General features: G+C 36.6%; 1 protein-coding gene across 2 annotated transcripts in view; it reads right to left on the bottom strand.

Annotated features, from left to right (window-relative positions):
* The window catches only part of Malrd1 (MAM and LDL receptor class A domain containing 1), a 584,432-nt gene that overhangs the window by 307,030 nt on the left and 258,776 nt on the right, over positions 1-18,626 (bottom strand). For both annotated transcript variants that reach the window (XM_037205982.1, XM_037205981.1), the window contains 2 exons: positions 7,716-7,963; positions 4,172-4,463 (listed from right to left, as the gene is read on the bottom strand). In XM_037205982.1, the coding sequence (XP_037061877.1) occupies positions 4,172-4,463; positions 7,716-7,963 (540 nt within the window). The remainder of the gene's footprint in view (positions 1-4,171; positions 4,464-7,715; positions 7,964-18,626) is intronic.

The following is an 18,626-nucleotide window of genomic DNA, read 5'->3' as shown; positions in this document are numbered from 1 at the left end:
GTGTTATATTTACACAATAGGATATTATTTAACTGTTTAAAATTAAATTATTCAAATGGCAAGTAATTATTGCAAGAAATTATTCAATTTACAAGTAAATGGATGGAGCTGGAAAAAAAACATACTGACTGAGGTAACTAAGACCTCTAAAGAAAAATTTGAACATTTTCTCTTATATGTGGATGTTTGATTTTAAACTTTTGATATGTATGCTACAATCTGAACAATTATAGCTGTTGGTACCTAGTAAGTGACCAATGGGGAAGACAGGATCTTCCAATGAAGTGAATATAGTGTTATGGAGATATAATCAGGAAACTAGAATAGGAGGATTAAGTGGGGGGGAGGTGAGAGAAGGGTAAAGGGGAATATGGGGTGGACAACTAACACTAGAGGCATTTTGAAGAACCATAGGGAAACCTACTACTGTAGAAGCTTCCTAAAATACACAAGAAGATGAGAAGAATTTAAATGGAGTCACCATATAATGAGAGAGACAATGCCCTGATTAAACATCTATGTTATCAAGTAAAGCCTCCAGTGCCAGGAATGATACCCCATAACTCTCTTAACACAACTTTCATTAGGATCAAAAGAATCCATTCAGATTTTCATTTGGTTAAGATACCAACTTCTCTTAAAATATCAGGATCCTGAAAGATCCTCTAAACTCATAAAGATCCTCTAAAATGAAGTTAATATTTCATATCAATTTCACTTTAAACTTCCAGAATTTCACTCTTAATAGGTGTGCTTATGAATGCATTGGTCTAATTTCTGAATGTAGTTAAGCATATGCTAATAAATTATAAGAAAGTAAATAACATGCCCATTCATTTTATCTTCTTCACTTACATGTACATATCACAATCCGGATAGCTATTAAAATGTTCAGCTATTTCATCTCTATTTTCAGAATGCTCCTTTGGGCATAGACTCTCTTCTGTAACCATCTTATCAATTTATAGCAGTGATATGCTTTATCTAACTTAATATGATTTAATATGTTTTCCATCGATGTATTAATATTTTTCTTATGTTCCATATCCTTTCTCATGTGTTTATTTTCTAACATCATTCAAAATACTTCCTATGTGTGTTCACTTTGGGGGAAAAATACCCAAGGCAATTCCAACTTGTCCCGTAATCCTCAGTTATTGGGATCCCTGTGTGGCTGTTCATTCCTGCTGAATATCCACAGCCCACCTCCACAGTCTGCATGACACCGTCTCTTCTTTCTCGTGATGTCTGGCCTGCCCTTGCCACCTCTCTACCACATTCCTCCTTTAATTCTACTGTGCCATGTGGACCTTAAGCTGAAGGGATCATTTTTTCAGATGAGCAGAACCGTGGTTTCAAATTCCCACACATCTAATAAATGTCTCAAATTAAGCATCCTATAAACATACTCTGAGGATTTGTTATACATCCTTGGTATTTAATCATAGCCCACCAGATACTATGGTTCTTTCTCTATTTTCCTTTGTCTCACTGACTTGTTATGAAGAACACAGTTTCTTTTCTAAATGTTTTTTTTTTAATTATGAATGTGTGCTTGTGCATAGGTATGTACCACATGTGTGTCTGGTATCTGCAGAGGCCAGAAACTTGTGCCAGACCTCCAGAAACCAGAGTTATATATAGTTGTGAATCATGTGGGTGCTGAGAGCTGAACCTGGGTCCTATGCAAGATCAGCAAATGCTTTTAACTGCTGAGTCATTTCCACAGCCTCTGAATGTAGATTCTTTTATTTTCCATTAATCAATACTAACTTATATGTATGTGTGAATGGTGAGTGTGTAAATGTGTGGGTATGTGTGTTGGTACGAATCTGTATGTAGGGACACACATGTGTTTATGTAAATTTGTACATGTATGGGGGCCAGAAGTCAATATCAGGTGTTGTTCCCCAGGAACTACCTACCTTGTATATTTTGTCTATTTAGTTTGGTGTTTCTTGAGATATGGTCTCTCACTGTTCCTAGGCCTCATTGATCAGGCTAACCCAACTGGCAAGTAACCAGTCGATTTCTGTCTCCTCAGCATGGGATTGCCAGCCATGGGATTACACCTGCATACCACCACTTCTTCTAGACATAAAGCTCAGTCCCTCACAGTTTGAACCAAGTACTGTTGAATCAGCAACTGTTCTATCCTCTCTGTGACTCATTAATCACAAATCTTAACACACATCAAATATGGTAAGGATAAACAAAGAATTTGACATTATTTACATATGCCATTAACTTCAGAATAAATATATAATTAGTATTATTTTGTAATAATTGTTTACTCTATGCAGGGACACTTTGCTCAGCCTGAGAGGAGGGGACTGGACCTGCCTGGATTGAATCTACCAGGTTGAGCTGAATCCCCAGGGGAGTCCTTGCCCTGGAGGAGATGGAAATGGGGGGTGGGGGTGGGTGGGGAGAGGGGGGCTGCGGGAGGAGGGAGGACAGGGGAATCTGTGGCTGATATGTAAAATTAAATCAAATTATAAAATAAAAAAAAGAAAGAAATGATTTTTAGAAATATTTTATAAGTTTAAGGTCTCAATATACTCCAATAAAATTTAATTTACTTATCATGTATTCCATTTAGTAGTTGCAAGTTTAAAATAAAAATGGGCCCACAAAAAATATGTGATCTCCTATCCCTTGAATATTTTCTGTTATTTTTCAGTAAGTTCAAGAACTCACTTTCTTATAGAACGGACTTGTATAATATCAGCATAGACAGCATTCTTATACTCCAATCACAAAGAAAGGCTATGCTTTAGTAGGAGGTAGATTAACTGAGGAATCCAAATGACAATTCAGATAATCCATCTAAGCAGACTTACCACTCAATATAATCTCGGTATCCTTACGTTTTTCTATGCTATTCTACACAGTGTTAGGACTATTGCAGATGAGGCGTGGGTAATACTATCTATTGAAAACTAGACTAAAGCTTTCTTTCAATCACATTTAAATAGCACCTTTGTGATGAACAGAAAAAGAAAAGCAAAAGTAATGGAGTTTTCTTTTTTGATCAGCAGAAAAATCCAGACTAATAATTGAACTTATCCTGTATGGAAGACATTTGTTTTTCTTAAGTATAAGAGAGATTTAGAAAATAGCAGAAAACATGTCCAGTTTCTACATTAAACATGTGGTTACATAACATCTGTCACAATTTAAATTTGCAAAAATTTTTTTATTGTTTAAAAAATATATGTTGTTTTTATGTCATATCAACAGTGTGTAGATTCATGGTGTCCACTGTATTCTCATAACATTGACACTGTACATATATATTGAAAATTGCTAACTCAATGAATTCCAATATTACTTTCAAGAAATCACTAGATATTTCAGGATAAAAGAACATGTGGATGTTTTAATATTTAAAGTATTTCAAAATATACATTCAGCTATTCAAATAGATACACCCATTGGTCTACAAAGACTAAGCAATTACAGACTGTTCATGATTTGTCTTGGTTCAATAATATTTTTTCCCTTTTTATGATGGGAGAATATAACTAGCATTCTATGAAAACTATTCCAAACTTTCACTGTTTGAACTTAACCTGGGATATCAATGTGTGGGCACTCTCCTGGTGTTGGAAGCAGTAGATCTCATCGGCTGTGAAATACGAGGTAAAACATCTGGTTCACTGCAGTGCACCTGTGGTTAAACTATGATATTCAGCAGCTTAGCTGTATTAAATGCACTATTTGCTTGTATTATTTTTAACTTACTGGTAGTTTTATTAGAGGGTAAGCTTCTTGTGCCTGGAAAAGCATATAATCAGAATAATGTTTAATTAAAACAGATTACCTCTGCTCTTGATTTTCTTTGTATTTTGTTAAAATATATGGGAATATTTGCTTAAGACTGATCTGACTTGAAATCAGATTCCTTTCAATAGAGTCTTCCACTGCTTGACTTATCTAAGACACAGCTGTCTAGACAGAGAACTCAGGAACTGATAAATACAACAGGGCTTGGAGAAAATTTGGAAAACATTTTGTAAGTAAAGGCTTGGAAAATACATTTTAGTTTAAAAACATTTTTTCATTGTGAAACAATGCATTCTTAGGAATTTGCTTCATTTGCACCCATTTCCTTACCTTCAGCCTTACACCCTATAAAAACACAAAGAAAACACAGCTGAGAACACACCTGTTGGGAGGGGAAGAGCCAAGTCTTCACTTGTGGAGCAGTGGGATGGCAGACAACTCTTTGTGAGTACAATGTCGTCAAGTGCGATAGTACCAGGGTAGCCTTCCCCAACTCTGCCTTCAAATTTGAGTTGAAAGTCTTCATCACTAGACAATGATAATTCTTTTCTCTGCCAGAAATTGCCTTGTTCCTCAGTGAGATTAAGGAGTATCTTTGTGTGGTTTGTGACTGTCACCTGGAGCAAGATGAGGGCCCCAATGCCAGCGCCATACATGTGATAATTAAAAATGATCTGTAGCAAGAACAGAAAGTAACATATGATGAGTATAATTTCCACTTCAAAAAATATTTCAATATCCTCTTTTCATTAACAGATCTGGAAGGCAAATTAAATGTGCACATTCTATTGATGCCTAAGCATGTTAGCACTGAATGAAGGAAGGACAGATAGGTTTTGAATTATATCCAGGGAAGATAGTATAATAAAGATGAATAGAAATTCAGTAGAAAAATGAAGAGAGTTTATTTTTCTATTTCTAAAGCAAGATTCTTCAAGGTTAAAGATTTCATATTTTCTCTAAAATCCCCATGTTGGCAATTAACCTTAAATGCCAAAGTACAGAGAAATGGAAACTTTATGAAGCGATCAGTTCACAAGGGCTCTGTCTTCATTGATGGATCAATGACACTATGAGAGTGGCTTCATTATAGCCCAAATTGGTGTTTTTATGTTAAATGACAGAGGAATATTTTGTTTAGTCTACCACATTCTTATACTAGAAGCACATTTTTTTGTTCTATAAGATCCATGGGATGCCATATAGTAAGTTCTGCAGAGTTGCTCTTACCAGATTTTACTTGGAATGCTAGAAAGAGGCACCAGCCTAACAGACCCTGGAAATTCCAAAACTATTGAAACTACTATTTCAAGGGATTCATATTCCAACATGTCAGGGATGGAGTTTACTAAAATATCAGCCATTATGACACAGTGGAAAAGAGTGAAGAAAAATTCTGGGAAAAAGAAGAAAACAGCTTATAAACGATAGTGATTCAGAGCTTTTTAAAGCTTTTATTATGCCAGGTGCCTGAGAGAAAATGGTCATAGAAGGTATTCTTTATATAAGGAGAATACACTGTTGAAACAGCAACAATTGTGCATATAATACACAGGAGAAATAGAATGGATGTGCTTACAGAGTGAAAGATATGATTAACTAATATGTGTAGTGGATTATTACAAAAGCCTGGACTAAGGAGAGCCATGTCACATGAATATTCAAATATCCTAGCTAATGAAATCGCTAAGTGGTTTTCTTTATAAAATTATCTTCCAAGATGATTTTATGATGGTTTTCTTGGAACACTAAAGCCTTCCTAGATTATTTATTTTAATGATGAATATAAAGGCTTGGACCAACCTCATGAAGCATCAACAGATACTAGGAATTAAGGATCAGCTTTGTGACCTACTGCTGTGTGGATCCCAGGCAGCCAGAGGCATCCCCACCCAATGTTCTGCTTTGCATTCTTCTCACTTATATAAAAACTATGACACACATATTTTATATCTCCATCTCAAGGTGTTTTTGAGTCACACCAATAGGCTAATATGGAAACAACACCCTCATCTTTGTTTCCAGGGAGATTATTGATGAAAACATAAACTATCCCCAGGGCAATAAGAAGGAATTAACATCTGCAAAATATTAAGTCTTCTAAACATTTTTATATAAAATCTCCATTTTCCCAACAATTTTTATATTTTTCATGCTACCTGTCTTTCATAAATAAAAGAGAAAAAAACAATTTAATTTTCTTTGATTAAAGATATTCTATAAGGTGAAAGAACACAGATAATTTTATCAAAAATTTCTGGTCATTCTGCTTACCTCATACAAATACTTTTCATCCTAGAGATCCAATAATTCTCAGGATGACCTTTTCTTGCCTATTTGTATTCAATCTATATCATGAATATTAACAAAATCAGCCATTTCTCTTAAAATTTTGACATTTTCAGATATCCTTTAATATTCTCAGACATGTGCTTTAAATAGGAGCAACTGCAGTTTGGTGACCAAAGGGACATAGAGATGGATGAGATTTTTTTTTTTTTAGTTACTATGACAAAATAATTATTTTAAGCATTCATAGAAAATACTGAAATAGAAAAGCTTGTAAGTCAAACTATAATTTTATGTATTTCATGCTTTACTATTTAATTAAATGTGTAAACTAATTTGCAATTTGAGATTTTATTTTCTAGGGATAGATCTAAATTTATAGACATAGACTTAACATATACAAAATCTGGTATGTCAGGCTTTTAATTCTGAGAAAGTGTCAGTTCTTTGCAAGACAGAAAATGCATATAAAAAGGATGCTTTATTAAATTTCAATTTGGTACCAAATAAAAGCGTAATCTTGTTGTATGATTTCTCACTTCCATTCTAACCATATGACCACGTTCTTCTCTAAAACTCTCAACCAATTCCTCTTTTGTAAAACCTCACTTCCCAGCTGAGAGCAGAGATTGCTCTGAGAGAGTCCAATTGTGAAGTCAGCTTAGGATGAGACAGAAAATCCCCTTCAATGAACTAAAGGTTTGCCAAGGATTAAGACTGATGGAGATGATGAAGGTTGATCCACAGTTCTCCTTGGGTTACAGCTACCTCTACTGTGCACATGGTACAACAAAGAGCATGGTTAGGAAGTTCATAACAGTTTAGATTGTGTAACTTTCATCTAACCGGAAGTGTTAGGCAAAAACCTCTTTGAATGTAATTTACTTCCTGTCAGTGTTCAAATATTGGGGAATATCCAACCCAGCATTATGTATGCTGTCACATAATTTTAATGTTATGTATCTCATACTACAAATAAGTAGCATATTTATTTAAAAGTCTCTTGTAAGCCAAGGAACAGGGCAATCACTTCTAAGAGCTTACTTTATAGTAAGCTTACTTACTTTTACCTTAAATTACATTTAATTATGTTGAGTCCTTTAGCTGAGAAACCTTAGACATTTATTCAAATTTTTATAGGTTATGAAGTCACGTTTTTTCTCACCGATAATTTTACTTTCTTGTTTTAAGGACCAAATCTACTCTTTCCCTCTCTGAAAAGACTTATCTCTTTTATAGATAGCTTTAACTACCTCAGAGTCTTGGATATATTATTTATATATTGCCTATTATTTATTTTTCTTAGTGGTGATCATGAAATTCTCATGTTTCCATAATCACAAAACTCCTAGAAGAAGCAAAACTGGTATTTTGCTTACTTTGTATTATATATAACCATGAGTAGTTAACCATGGCATTTTTCCAGTCATTTCTAAAATTCTGAAATCTGTATAGTATATTCATAAGAGAATTTCTCTAATAATTCTAATAATCATTCCTATTTATTCCTTTTCCCCTCAGAAGTGTCACGCTGAGTAAATGTGAATACACATCTTCTCTAGTCTTAGGCACTCTTTTTTTCTGTACATGACCTTTTTCAGTAGTTGTTTTAAGATTCCTGAATTTGTCCCTCATACCTTGCAGTCTTTGCTTCTCTTGCTTATAACTGGGCTTGAAATTATAGCTGCTTTCATGGGTTGCTGTGCAAAAAGGCTTTTGAGGAGGATGTAATGACCAGAAGAATTTCCGAGGGTATGGTCCACAGCTGGCTCTATGCCTGTAGTTGGGATGTTGCTTGCTTTCAGATTCCAGTCGATGTCCTCATCCTGATCCTGCTTCCAGGCACAAAGGTCAAATTCGAAGTCACATCTTTCGCTAGAGGCACCTGGAAAAATTGCAAACTCAGGTTGGGAGGGAAGAAAAGCTATCTTTAAATCAACTTTTTTTTCTTTTATTTTCCCTAATTTTTTCCCATTTTACTGAAAATATATTCTTTTCTCATACAATATATCCTGATTATAGTTTCCCCTCACTCCACTTCTCTCAATTCTTCCCCATCTCCCCTCCCCTCTGAATCCACTCCCATTCTGTCTCTTATTAGAAAAGAACAGGCTTCTAAGAGATGACAATCCAACATGACAAAATAAAATATAATAAGATGAAGCAAACATTATCATATCAAAGTTGGACCAGCAACCAAACCAACATGAGGAAAAGAGTCCCAAGAGTCTGAGACCTGCTCTTTCTGAGACCTGCTCTTTCTCACGGTCAAGCTTCCACTAAAATACTAAGCTGAAAGCTATAATATATGCAAAGGACCTAGCGCAGAGCTGTGTTGGCCCTGTGCTTGCTGTTTCAGTCTCTATGAGCTCATATGTGCCTTGCTCAGTTGATTCAGGGACTTGTTCTGCTGGCCCTTACAATCTTTCTGCCTCCTCTTCTTCAGGATTCCCAGAGCTGTATGGAGAGGGATCTGATAGAGAACTCCTTCTAATGACTTATCATCATACCCAAAGATCAATGAATCATTCAACCTTATCTGTGATTTTTCTATTTGCAGTTGATAATGTTTAACACAAAAAGTCATAACACAACTAGCCATGGTGCAGAGAACAAGAGATTTCAGAGGGCTCAGACCAAAAGGGAAAATATACTTCATCCCCCGAATAGGCTCAAGGATTATTGTGGAAGATAAGGCTGAAGGAGTGTAAGATCCTGAGACAGTAGATGACTGCTAGGAAACATTATCTCTGTACAAAGCAGGGACCTACACATATGGACTTGTAGCAGTTGTAACAGCATGCACAGAACATATGCAAGGCAAAGGGAAACCAAATCCCACTTGTGGTGATATTTTATCTGAGGATCAGAGGAAAAAGCCAGCCACTATATTAGACATAGAAGTCAGGCAATGATAGCACACACCTTTAATCCTGTCACTTGGGAGGCAGGGATCTGTCTGGATCTCTGTGAGCTCAAGGCTACACTGGGAACAGAGCCAGGTGTGGTAGCACACACCTTAAATTCCAACAGTAGTTAACCATAAAGGTCTGGAGGTCTGTACAGACAGATAGGAAGTGACGGAGCTGGGCAGGAAGAGGAAGTAATGTAGCTGGGCAGAGAGAGGAAATGAGTTAGCAGAACAGAAAGGTATATAGGCTTGAGTATACAGGAAGTAGGTCTGTTTGGAAGTGAAAGATCAATGGGGTGAGGTGAGGTTGGCTTGTGGCTTGTCCTATTCCTCTGATCTCTCAGTCTTAACCTCAATTTCTGGTTCTGTGTTTTTTATTAATAAGACTGTTTAGCAATTTTTTCTACACCCAGTAACTCAGGGGTGGGGAGTGAGGGGTGGGCATACAATCCCACCACCAGCCATGGAGCACTTGGCAATTGTCAGCTTCTAGGAGAGGAAGAGACAGTTTTCTCTGAGAGTGTAGCCCTTGATAAGTAGACCACTCTCCAGTGGAAGGCCACACACCCAAGAATATCTGGGCATCACAAATTGGTCTTGAAGGATTTAAGAACAGAAGTAAAGGACAAAGATGAATGCAGAGGGAGAGAGAAGGATCTGGGAGGAGTTGGAGAAAGAGACTGAATATGATCAAAACACATTACATAAAAGTGTCAAGATATGTTATAAAATAAAAATACTATAAAAAAATGAAAAAAGTTGTAATGTTGTACACCTTTTGTCCTTGAAATATGTCTTCAATCAGTGAAATTAACTATTTCTTTTCTTTCATCTTTGTTTCTTGTGCCTCAGTAAGAACATTAGGAATGCTATTATTAAGTAATAGAATTTAACTTGAGAAATATTGCCTGAAACAAAAATTATAATTCATCACTTTATTTTTATTCAAATAAATATTTTTTATTAAGAGATTTTCTATTCATTTTACATACCAACCACAGATTCCCCTGTCCTCCCACCCCCCACCATCCTCCCCCAACGCACCCCTCACTTCGTGCTTCCTCCAAGGCAAGGTCTCCCCTGGGGAGTCAGCAGAGCCTAATACATTCAGTTTAGGCAGATCCAAGGCCCTCCCCTCTGCACCAAGGCTGCACAGAGTGACTCGCCATAGGCATTAGGCTCCAAAAAGCCGACTCATGCACTAGGTGCAGGTGCTGATCCTACTGCCTGGGGGACCCCTAAACAGTTCAAGCTTAACAACTGTCTCACCTATCCAGAGGAGCTAGTCTAGTACCATGGAGGCTCCTCTGCTATTGGTCCACAGTTCATGTGTTTCCACTAGTTTGGCTAGTTGTCTCTGTACTTTTTCCAGTCATGGTCTCTATATCCCTTGCTCATTGAACCCCTCCTCTCTCTCATTGATTGGTGCTGCAGGCCGCAGGAATATATCATAAGAACTCAGCTGGTTATGGCAAAGTCACTACCTGGAGGAATCAGGGAATTCCTCCAGAGGAAGCCAAATCCCAAGGAGTTTTTGGTGTTACTTGGCTTGTTATATATCAGCTGTATTCTGTTATGAAAAATCATGTGTGCCTTCATTGTTTTCCCAATTGACTTTTCCCTAAGAAGGGCTAACAGTGTGGACTGATCACTCTCTGGACATACACATTCCAGGAGAACAGCCTCAGGAAAGGCTTTCTCAGGAATCAGATTGTCTCCCTTAGCCACTTTCAAGGACTACAGGAAACACCACCCAGGTGGGCGCCCAACTTCTGAGGAGGATAACAATGATAACAGCCCACCTGCAAGTCTCCTGACTTAAATTCCACAAGGAGACACCGCCCAGGGGGGCGCCCAACTTCTGAGGACCAACAATGACAGCAGCCCACAGGCAAGTCTCCTGACTTAAGGTAAATTCCACAAGGAGACACCACCTAGGAGAGGTGGACGTTAAGTAATAGCTTTACACAATTTAGCTCGGATCCTCCCTTTATATACCGGGACTTCCAGGGCACAGGTCGGAGAAGAGAAAAGAGAATGGAAGAACTAGATGGGTAAGAACTTGAGAGGAACAAACTGAGATGGTGAAGAACTAGATTGAAGGGCTAAAAGAGAGGACTAGAGGAAGATGAGGAAGAGCCAGATGGGGAAGAACAAGATGAGGAAGAGCCAGATGAGAGAGAAGGAGATGGGAGAGGAGCTGATAGGGGAAAGAACTAGATAGATGAGAACCTAGGAGGAACAGAACTAGATGAAGGAATTAAGATAGAACCTAGAGGGGACAGTAGATAAATATAGAGAAATCAGGCAAGAAAGAAGCTAGACATGAGAGCAGAATAGAAGCTGTGTAGAGAGAGAACTACCAAAAAATAATAAAGTGTATGAACTAAGGAGTCTCGTGTATATAGATTCATTTCTTTTCATCAAAGATTAATTAGCAGCTGATTGTAGATTCTTCCCGGACCCTGGGAGGGGACTATCGAGGGGCTGGACCCCCATAGTCCCCAATAGATTGGACTCCTAGAGCTCTGCCTGGGACCTGGATATGGATCTCTGCATCTGCTTCCATCAGTCACTGGATGAGGGTTCTATGATGACAGTTAGGGTATTCAGCCATCCATTCACCAGAGTACTCCAGCTCAGGTACCCTGTTGACTATTGCCAGTAGTCTATGGTGGAGTCATCCTTGTGGATTCCTGGGAACCTCCTTAGCATTCTGTTTCTGTCTATTCCCATGGTGTCTTCATTTATCATGGTATATTTTTCCTTGCTCTCCCACTCTGTTCCTATTCCAGCTCAAACCTCCCGCTCCCATAATTCATCACTTTGTTTAATCTAGACATGGAAAATTTGTGGAATTTTACATAAAAAGTAAAATATGTAATAACTTGAATTAGTTATGACAGTAAGTTGCAGAAATTAAAGGTTAAGTTGCATTGAATGCCAAACTATCTCCCAGATGTTCTCTTCTTGAGTATTTTATTACTTGTATTGTTTAAGATATTTTTCTTTCATTTCTATGTTTGTAGCGGTTACACAGACATCTCTTAATAGTTACATAATAAGCTATAAACCCAACAGTGATGATGAAGATGTTTCAGAATTAAGTCATATCCTACAATCAGTCATAACTTGTAAATTATTTGCTTAGGACACTTATTAAAAAAAAAAACCTTTAAAAATTTTTGATGATTCTATTATTTATTATTTCCCCTTTACTTCCCTCCTTCCAAACTCATCCATATACCCCTCCTTGCTCTTTTTCATTAATTATTGTTACCTACATATGTATATATGTATACCTATGGCCATTTTAAAGACATATTTTAGCTTGAGTAGAACCAGAGTATGAATAATTTGCTCTAGTGTAGCAATATATACCATTTATAATTATTTTCAAACAATAATGTCTGATTAATTTATACTTAAATATTAATGAAGAAATGAAATGAAGGCATAAATATATGTGAGGCAGTATCCAGACGCCAAAAGCACTTGAGAAATCCTTTGCAGCATGTCCACCTGCATTCAAACAAATAGCACTCCTGCGAAGAAAGCTTACTTGGACAACTGATTGAGTTATCCTGAGGCAATTTTATCTAAATGAGAATGTGAATGATTTTATCATCAAAACACCAGGAGCCATCCTCTCTAGCATACTGGCCAAAGAAAAACTAATAAAAGCATGTAGAAGGGGCAGCAATTTCCAGATAAAGAACTTACTGCACAATACCCTTCAAAAGCGTTTTTTTCTAAATTCTTTCCATATACCATCAAAGGAATATATTTTATTTATGGACATATTCTCATCACTAATCAGATAAAGCTTAAATTAAGAAACTGTTTCTATAGGTTATGATGTAAAGAATTTGAAATACATAGGTTTTATAATTATTGTATCATTTGGAATGTTATAAATTTTGTTGTTACTTTTTATCATTTTGGAGTCAGATTAGTGATTTTTAGATCTTTCCTCTCACCACATTAAACACACAATTTTATGGTAGCTGTTGAATATCTGAAGACACTTTGGGTTGTCTTATCCTGTGGCTGTTTTGACAAAGCACAAACCCAGTACCATTTTCTTGTTCCCAGTTGGAAGCAGAAGTGTCCCTAATATCACTCCATAATCTGATTTCTTAAACTGTCTTGTTTTGTTAATATGTTTCCATAAAAAACAGAATTGTGATACACAAAATATTTATAATTCAAACACACACATATACCCTGGGTAAAATATTATTCCTAGATACATGCTTTACCACTGTGCTAAATTCCCAACCCCACCTTTTTTTTATTATAACAAAAGATTGGTCAAATTTGGACTCAGTTTGGGGTAATGTTTTTAACATTCTGCTTGTAAATATCTTTAAAAAAAGTTTTGAGACAGGGTTTCTCTGTGTAGCTTTGCATCTTTCCTGGAACTCACTTGGTAGCCCAGGCTGGCCTCAAACTCACAGAGATCCACCTGGCTCTGCCTCCAGAGTGCTGGGATTAAAGGCGTGCACCACCACCGCCCGGCTCTAAAATTTTTTTGGCTGGCCATGATCTCCCTCTGATTGGTCAGGGACTGTTTCCACATGATCAAAGGTCACTCTGAATGACTGTGAGGTCTGTCTCATTGACCTTGAGATATTTCTGGGACCCATGAGATTTCTTTCTTATTATCAAAATTAAAACTTTTCCCTTATGTTATATAATACTGTTACTTCATAGAAGGAATTGCCTGGGGGAGCATATATTTTAGATTTCTCTGAATGGTTATAGTACCTTAAGATAACTTCTGAATACTTGCCTCTTTATCCTTCTATATCACATTATATCTCTGTGGATTATACTCTATCCTACTCTGTTTACGTCTTAAGATTGTCATGCTCTCCTTAATTAAAAACAATTTTTTATAGTGTGGGTCCAGACTTGAATCCAAAGTTGATGGTATGGGTTCTAACGGCTAGGCTTATAAGCTGTGTTCTCTTTTCTTTTTCTTCTCTCATAAAATATATCTCAACAGCAGCCTCCTGTAGACAAATTTCTAAATGGTCTTATTAAATAAAAAACATGGAGCCAGGTATAGGGGTGAAAACCTGAGAGATCAGGGAAATAGGGAGGAAAGCCACAGCTACCTTACCTCACCAACACCACAGCTTCCCTTGACAAGCTACTTCCTGACTACCCATGCCTATATGCTTTGCTGTTCTGCCACCTGATTTGCTCTCCTTGTCCAGCTACATCACCTCCTCTTCCTGCCCAGTTCTGTCACTTCCTGTCTGTACAGACCTCCGGACCTCCATGGTTAACTAGAGTTGGAATTTAAGGCATGTGCCACCATGCCTGGCTCTGTTCCAAGTATGGCCTTGAACTCACAGAGATCCAGACAGATCCCGTCCTGCCGAGTGATAGGATTAAAGGTGTGTGCAACCATTGCCTGACTTCTATACAGTGGCTGGCTTTTTCCTCTGATCTCCAGGCAAATTATATTTGGAGACAGTATATTGGGGAACACAATACATCACCACAGCCTCCCCTCCCTCCACTTCTCCCAGTTCCCTTTGCTATACCTCTTCTTTCCCACTCTTATCTTCAGCTTAGGTATTTCCTGCCTTTTGAAGCCTTATAATGTTATCAAGAGACATTTCTAGAGAGAACAGCCTTAGTCCTATGTGAGGGTCTGTCAACCTGTCCACAGAATGTCAGGCTGCAAAGTAAGAGCCATTTTCTCAGACTCTTTAACTACCCTTTAGAGATGGTTCTGATTTTGTGAAATTAAATATACTTTTGTTCAATACTCATTGGAAAAGTACTTTAGAGAATATATGTGATTATCTCAGCTCAGCGTTTTCAACATTTAAATTAACAGTTTTATTGAATGTTCATCAAGTCATAAGGCCCATTCAATATTAATACATAAATTTATAATATAAATTTGTGGCAAATGTTGCATTCAATTTTCAAATATCCTATGCCTTTTTTTAACCTAAGAATCAAAACCTAACAGAAGTATCTTGAAAAAAATGAATCTATAATTGAGTTTTCATTTTTGTTTGTTTCATATAGAAATATCTTTTAAAATAGTAGGTTATGTTATGTAGGAGAAAAGTACTAAATCATGTCTTCATTGTATCTTTTTCCTTTAAGCATGCAATTATTTTGACTCAGAAGTTCATGCTAAATTGATTGGTTACTCGTTCAGCTAACCTTAAATCTTAGTCCATATTTTAATTATCTATATGCCATTACCTACACTACTACTAGGCATATTTCCATACCATCATTTGTTAATTTATTTTACATTGTGTAACCTGATGTCTAATCCATCACAAATTAGACATATAATTTTTATTCATTGTCATTTCTATTTTTGTCTTTTGTGATACCTATTATCTCAATTTTTGCATCTTAATATTTTTGTCTTAAGAAAGATTTGTACTTCTTGATTATGGAATTAATCTTTTATACATAATTCCTGCTTAAAATTTCACTATTAAATATAACTGCTATTTTTATAATTCTTCCTTGTCTTGTCTAACTCCATTCCCATCTGCCTCCTTATTCTCCTATTGCCTTTTACTCCTATTTCACACAAATCCTCTTTCTACATATTTAATATGCATGGTATATATTAACTTGATTTGTCCAATGAAATTGCAACAACTAGTTTTAGGAGAATGAAATCACCCCAATAATCTTTATCCTTGCTACTTCAGAAGTGTCTGGGTAATAGTACAGAAGTAGTTTTAGAAAGTTTGTGTGGCTACTCTTTGATTCTCTCAATATTGTTCATTGTAGAAGCTCTTTTATTGAGGTCCTGTGCTGTCCACACTGCAATTTCTAGTGCATTAATAGAACATTATTACTGTGAGCTTTTATAATGAGGTGGAATTCCTTCTCACCCTACTTTTGGTGCTGTGACTCTCACTCTCCAATCACTACAATATTTAAACAATTTCAACAGCAACAATCCAGGACACTGCTCATTATTATATCCCAACTCCTATTGTCTTTCTAGATATAACCCAACCCCCCCTGTGCCCATGACTGAAAACAAAGCTCTCTCTTTAGTTTATATAATATTCTTTTTTACTTCAAGAAAGTAATTACCTAAGGAAAAGTATATGCAACTCATTTTGTTAAAATTGTAAAGAGAAAACTGACCCTTGAAATGTTAAACATTTATTTAAGCTATTAAAAAAGAAAAGTTATTTTATATTGACCATTGGAATTCAGCAACTATACACTCACATGTAACAGTATTTTTGTATGGATAGTGAGTTCCTTAGTTTTCCATCAACTTGACACAAGCTAGATTAATATCAGAAGAAGATCCTCAGTTGAAAAAACTGTAGGCAACTCTGTAGGACACTTTCTGGATTAAAGATTGATTTTGTTGGTCCCAGTCCACAGGGAGGTAGTGTCACACATGGGCAGGTGGTACTGAGTTACTCAAGAAAACATTCTGGGCAAGCCATAAAGAGCAGTCAGTAAGCCATGCTCCTCTATGGCTTCTGCATCAATTCCTACTACCCAGACTGTCATGAGCCTCTGTCCTGACTTCTCTTAGTAATGGACTATGGCCTGATCGTTGAAAGCTGAAATAAACCCTTTCCTCTCCAAGCTGATTTTAGTGATGATGTTTTATCACAGTAATACAAACCCTGACTAAGAAAGATAGAGTACATTTGACTTTAAAATGCATTAGAAGAGGATGTTTGGAGAATATGTAAACACAAATAAAATTTTCATACTGAGCAGAGTAGTTTGATAAGATTGATAACTTATAGAAAACATAACATAGAAATAGTTCATTATGAGTGAATGTCAAATCATATTTCTAATTTAAAATATTAATGCCTGAGCTAGGTGTATGCCAGGGTATCTATAGGAAGAAATAGATTTGACACCATTAAATACGAAAAATTCCAACTGTAGTTTCTATATATAAGTTTATAGAACTAACATACAGTAATTACCAATTTCCTTCCTTGATTTTAACTCAGCAGAGGTTTCTGACTCCTCATGTTCTTACTCTATGCACAGTCAGCAATGGACATTTATAGAAGAGCATCACTTGCCTTTGGTAATCACCAGGATTGGGTGTTTTCCCATTTCCCTTCTGCTGCCTCTGATTCTGTCACTTTTGTAAGCATTCTCCTATTAACTCTTGCTGGTATCTGGGATTATTCATGCTGTTCCTGTTGTCTATACTCTCTATGCTATTTATCTACTGATTGTATTTTTTATTACCATTATGTGTTCATGAATTTCTAAGCAGTCTTATTAAATAAAAAATACAAAGCCACATATAGGGGTGAAAGCCTTAGAGATAAAGGAAATAAGAATAGCCACCAGCTAATCTTACCTCACCAAGCCACAGCTCCCAAAGTGAGCTACTTCCTGTCTACCCATGACTTTATGGCCTTGCTGTTCTGCCCTTTCATTGGCTCTTAGCCCAGCAACCTCACTTCCTTGTTACTGCCTGTCTGTACAGACCTCCAGGTCTCTATGATACTGAGATTAAAGGTATGTGTCACCACACTTGGCTCTGTTCCCTTGTATGGTCTTGAACACACAGATACCCTGCCTGCTAAATGATAGGATTAAGGGCATGTGCTGCCACTGGCTGATTTTTGTGTTTACCTAAAATGGCTTGCTATTTCCTCTGATTGACAGGCAAACTTTATTTATTAACATACAAATAAAATATCACCACATTTCAGCACAAATAAAATATCATCACAATTATGGCTATAATATAATACATATATAATACATATTCTATTTTTATTACCATCATGTATGGATATAATACAACTACATATAATATATAATAGTATGTGTATGTATGTTCTTGGCATTATAAAAACTATAGAAATGTCTTTCTCAAGCCCAAGATGTTTGTGGCCAGCTTTTGAATGGTAACATTTCTTTTTTTTTTTTGTTTTGTTTTGTTTTTTTTGGTTTTTCGAGACAGGGTTTCTCTGCGTAGCTTTGCGCCTTTCCTGGAGCTCACTTGGTAGCCCAGGCTGGCCTCGAACTCACAGAGATCCGCCTGGCTCTGCCTCCCGAGTGCTGGGATTAAAGGCGTGCGCCACCACCGCCCGGCTGAATGGTAACATTTCTAACAGTATTGGATACTTGTCAAGCTATAAATCAATACATGAAGATGTGAACTTTAAAGCTTTTTTGTCCTTTTTTTAACTAAGGATAGTGGATGAAATTGCCAGCAATCCACTCACTAAACCTAGATATTCTCCACAGTTAAGTAATTCTCAGATATATAAGGTCTTCCTCCCAATATAAATTAACTTTATTTTCATCGAAAGTACTTGACACACTTGTGTCTTTAATAGAATACTCATGTGTCTTTCTGTGACCCTCAATTTCTAAAGTTGTCCACACCATATACTGTCAGAGTACTGTCCCTCAAACTCACCTTTGATGGCACTACTCTTTTGTTTATGTTGTTTAAGTAGCTTTTAAAGCGTCCATTTCTTTGCATTGGTTCACACCACCTGTTTATCTCCTTTGATTTATGTCTAGCTGTATTCTGTCTGAAATGGAATGTCCCAGGCTAACCATATCAGTTCATGATAATCATTTTCACTTTTGCATCTGTGTAAGCCACTCTGTAATTCAAGCC

This window comes from Peromyscus leucopus, chromosome 5, assembly GCF_004664715.2.
Source record: "Peromyscus leucopus breed LL Stock chromosome 5, UCI_PerLeu_2.1, whole genome shotgun sequence".
Lineage (NCBI taxonomy): Eukaryota > Metazoa > Chordata > Mammalia > Rodentia > Cricetidae > Peromyscus > Peromyscus leucopus.
Note: the sequence above shows the minus strand (reverse complement) of the source record. Positions and strands in the feature narration are given on the sequence as shown.